Source organism: Heterodontus francisci, chromosome 5 (assembly GCF_036365525.1).
Source record: "Heterodontus francisci isolate sHetFra1 chromosome 5, sHetFra1.hap1, whole genome shotgun sequence".
Lineage (NCBI taxonomy): Eukaryota > Metazoa > Chordata > Chondrichthyes > Heterodontiformes > Heterodontidae > Heterodontus > Heterodontus francisci.
This window is the reverse complement of record NC_090375.1, coordinates 195,509,983-195,513,907: the sequence shown is the minus strand read 5'-3', so window position 1 is coordinate 195,513,907 and position 3,925 is coordinate 195,509,983. Positions and strand designations below refer to the sequence as shown.

The following is a 3,925-nucleotide window of genomic DNA, read 5'->3' as shown; positions in this document are numbered from 1 at the left end:
TTTGCCAGCTGCCTTAAATCTGTGTCCTCTGGTTACCGAGCCTCCTGCCAGTGGAAACAATTTCTCCTTATTTACAAAAGGTAAAATACAGCGGTTACTGGAAATCTGAAATCTAAACAGAAAATGCCAGAGATGCTCGGCAGGTCTGGCAGCATCTGTGGAGAGAGAAAGAGTCAATGTTTAAGGTCTCTGAATTTTTGTCAGAATTCCTCTCCTTATTTATTCTCTTCTTTGTAAATAAGGACAAGCATAGTGAGCCTTTGTGGGTTGGGATTCTGTGTATAGCAGTTTCCAGTGTGAGGAGGAGGTCCATTGAATTTAGGGGGCGAGGGAGGTGAGGTTGTGGGCAGCTGTCAGTATTTGGATCCTGTGTGGTGAAAAACACGATGAGAACTGATAATGTCCGTATAATGCGGGGAAGCTTGGAGTAGAAACCTTAACTGTTCAACCTCCCAGGTACTTCTGTAAAAGAATAGTCCTGTCTCAGTTACAACAAAAAGGCAGCATCCAAGAACGCCTAGTTTAACTTCATTGGGTTGGCATCCTTTCATCTATGAAAGATGGTGGACAATCCATTTAGGTGGGGTGTCTTCTCTTGGTGCATCTTTGCTGATGGCAGTGAAGGCCAAACCTTGAGAGGCAGATTCTGCCACAAGTGCTGCACATGAAGCTGCCAAATGACGCTGAGAGTTGTTGTTTTTGATAGCGCCTTTTGCCAAGCTGCTGTCGCCACTGGTTGTCGTGGTAGTGCACACCAGTCCACAGGATGTGTCAACATTTCCCTCTTTCGCCAACTAGTGACCTCACAGATGCGATAGTCAGTGTTCATGGCCTCCATGTCAGGCTTGCAAGCATCCTTGAAGCGGAGCTTTGGGCACTCCACTGGTTGTCTGGTCCCAGCTACCTCACCATACAGAAGGTCCTTGGGTATGCAACCGTCTTCCATCCTGCAGATGTGTCCGATCCACCGAAACTGCCTGTTTTGACTAGTGCCAACACACTTGGGGAGCTCTGCCTTTGCGAGGGACTGCTACATTGTGACCTTCTCCTGCCAGGATATACCCATAATGCACCGCAGACAGCCAAGATGGAAATACATCATTAATGGTTCCTCCCTTGAGTGCTGTAAGTGGTTTTCACACTAGTTTTCAATCCACTTAATAGCTGCAGCAGAGCGATTTTCTGCAAAAATATTTACTTTTTATTCATTGCTTCAAAGTTGATGCCATTGGCAAGCCTGACATTTATTGCCTGTCCCTAGTTGCCCGTCTTCTTGAACCATTGATAGGATGGCAGCAGTTTAATGCAACTGAGTGGCTTACTAGGGCACTTCAGGGGGTAGTTAAGAGTCCACCACATTGCTGTGGAACTAAAGGATGGCAGGTTTCCTGGACATGAGTGAATTTTTGAAAGAATGCGTAGAAAAAGAAAAATGTAGAGGCTGATAGAAAATGTATTTTAAAAAAAACGTGTTTCTTGAATAAACTTTTAGAACAGGGACAGTTGAACATTTTAAATATACTTCGTCTTTCTGTATCTGTTGGGGTTGTGATAGACCAGTTGTAATGATGTTTCTTTTATATACTGAATGTAAATGTAAGGAAAAGAGACACATGTTTTGTACGTTTTTACTTTGCTGTGGATTTTTTTTTTCTTATTTATTTTAGAGATTTTGTTTTAATGTAATTTGTGTTATTGAGAGCTTTTTAAACTGCTCAGTCTATCATTCTTTGCAAAAAAAAAAGAAATCTCTTCACACAAAATGTCAAATATCTATGTCAATACAGACATTTAATACCAAAGGATTAAGATTCGGAGTGCAGCCCAGATTTTTTTGAACTGACGGCAGAGCAAGCCTGCTGGCTAAATCAGCTGCAGTATTTTTCTCTGTCTGTTACTGCCCCTCCAGTGCTTTCCCAATTTTCTGACCTTTGAGTGAGCTTGGAGATTTGAATCCCTATGATTTTGGGGATAGCCATCTCAGCAGTGTTTAAACCCAGTGACCGCTTCTGACAGGGAGAACGTGATGGAGGCGCTTGATAGTGTCACTCCATCCGTCCAAAGAGCAGCTAGACTTTGGAAATTTAATTAAAATCCACTCCTGTGGTCCATGGGTGCTTAACATTTGAGTACAATTTGGAATTAAATTTGATGACATATTGATGGACGGCAAGCGCTTTAAACAAAGCGATGAGCTTTCGTGAACCCATAGCCTGTCCTTTATCTCTGTTTCTGCTTCTGTTCAGTGGGGCAGTCAAACCAAGTAAAAATGAGTGGAAATTGTTGGATGATTGCCATTACAAGTGTCAAAGTGTTCCTCCTCACCTTATCAGAATAGATGTATAATTTAGGAATTAACATTAACCTTGCACCCCCTCCCCCCAAATTCTCCATTAACTACCTCCCTTCTGAAGTGGATAGAAACCAGTTGCTTGGAAGTTTGAGTGCAAAGCGAGGACACGTTTACACTGAAGTTTGTGAGAAAGTGTTGTGTTGAGAAGATGTCAAGTCTCTTGGGCTCAAGTAAACTCTCTCCAGTTTAATTGTCTTTTTGAAAGCTGCATTAGAAGTCATTTTGACTGTCAGATCTGGGTCATTTTGCTGTTGGAGGGTGGGGGGTGTTGGGGAGGGTGAGAGGTTAATAGCTTGACACCATGAACTCAAGAACAGTGCCATCCTGGGGCTGTGCCTAATTCTTCCTCTGTTGACTTCTAGCTTGCAGGTCGCAGCAGAAAGGAGACCAAGTACTCGCTGAAGGTTGTGGAAGATATGTTGGAAGCATTGCAGATCACGCAGTCCTGAAGCCATTGCACGAGTCTGGATCAACCACAACCTAACCTGCCACTTCAGCGCACTCTTCGGACCTCTATCGCCAGCAGCCCTTCTGTCCCTCTACAAACTTTATTCTGTGGAATGTAATTCAGAATTCTACTGCCTGTGGGGCTGCTACTTCACATCAGTGACAATTAACCGACATTCGGGCACGAAACAACAATTAGAGACTGGTGGTAGCTTGTAATGTTTTAGTCGTTATTAAAAAAAAATATTTAAGATTCTATGGAAAAGCCCATTCACAAAATAAAGTGCTTCACCAGTCACTGGTGAGCTCCTAATGATCTCTGACTCAGAGACCACCCTCATTGAAGGAAATACCCTGAACTCGGTGTTGCAGTTGAGAGGATGGCTAATCCTGAGTCTGTGAATGTAGCGATGAGAACTTTGCAAGCTGTGTTTTATGTCTGTCCTGCTAGAATTTGCTCAGGCTAGTGATAAAAGGCAGCAATTGTGGGCCAGAGCACTAGCATTACCCCCTGCATGCACTGTGAAAATGCTTCCGCTTAGTGCCGCTGTGCTGGAATATCCTTGTGTGCCTGCCCTAGCTGATGCATGCCGCTCTCTCCAAACCAATGTGTAGCACAGATATTATCCTGTCTATAATAAAAGCAAAATACTGCGGATGCTGGAAATCTGAAACAAAAACAAGAAACGCTGGAATCACTCAGCAGGTCTGGCAGCATCTGTGGAAAGAGAAGCAGAGTTAACGTTTCGGGTCAGTGACCCTTCCTCGGAACTGACAAATATTAGAAAAGTCACAGATTATAAACAAGTGAGGTGGGGGTGGGGCAAGAGATAACAAAGGAGAAGGTGCAGATTGGACCAGGCCACATAGCTGACCAAAAGGTCACGGAGCAAAGGCAAACAATATGTTAATGTGCTGGAGAGAGAGGTCCAGTGTGTGCATGTGGCGGCGCATAGCATTATCCTGTCTAGTTAGCCTAGGTGACTGAACCAGGCAGTCCTGTTTCCTGCCCAAATCTCAGCGCAGGGACATGTGCAAGAGACAGTGGTGTGTACCTGACCGGAGTAAGCCAGAGCACCAGTGGAACCCAGTGGATGGGAGTGAGGCCAGTGTAACTCAACCTCA

The 3,925-nt window shown here is 44.2% G+C and overlaps 1 protein-coding gene across 1 annotated transcript in view; it reads left to right on the top strand.

Annotated features, from left to right (window-relative positions):
• emc2 (ER membrane protein complex subunit 2) overlaps window positions 1–3,116 on the top strand; it is a 138,908-nt gene extending 135,792 nt beyond the window's left edge. Inside the window, exon 11 of the mRNA XM_068032585.1 lies at window positions 2,716–3,116. Within this exon, the coding sequence (XP_067888686.1) occupies window positions 2,716–2,802 (87 nt within the window). The 3' untranslated portion in view covers window positions 2,803–3,116. The remainder of the gene's footprint in view (window positions 1–2,715) is intronic.
• Window positions 3,117–3,925: the final 809 nt, after the last annotated feature.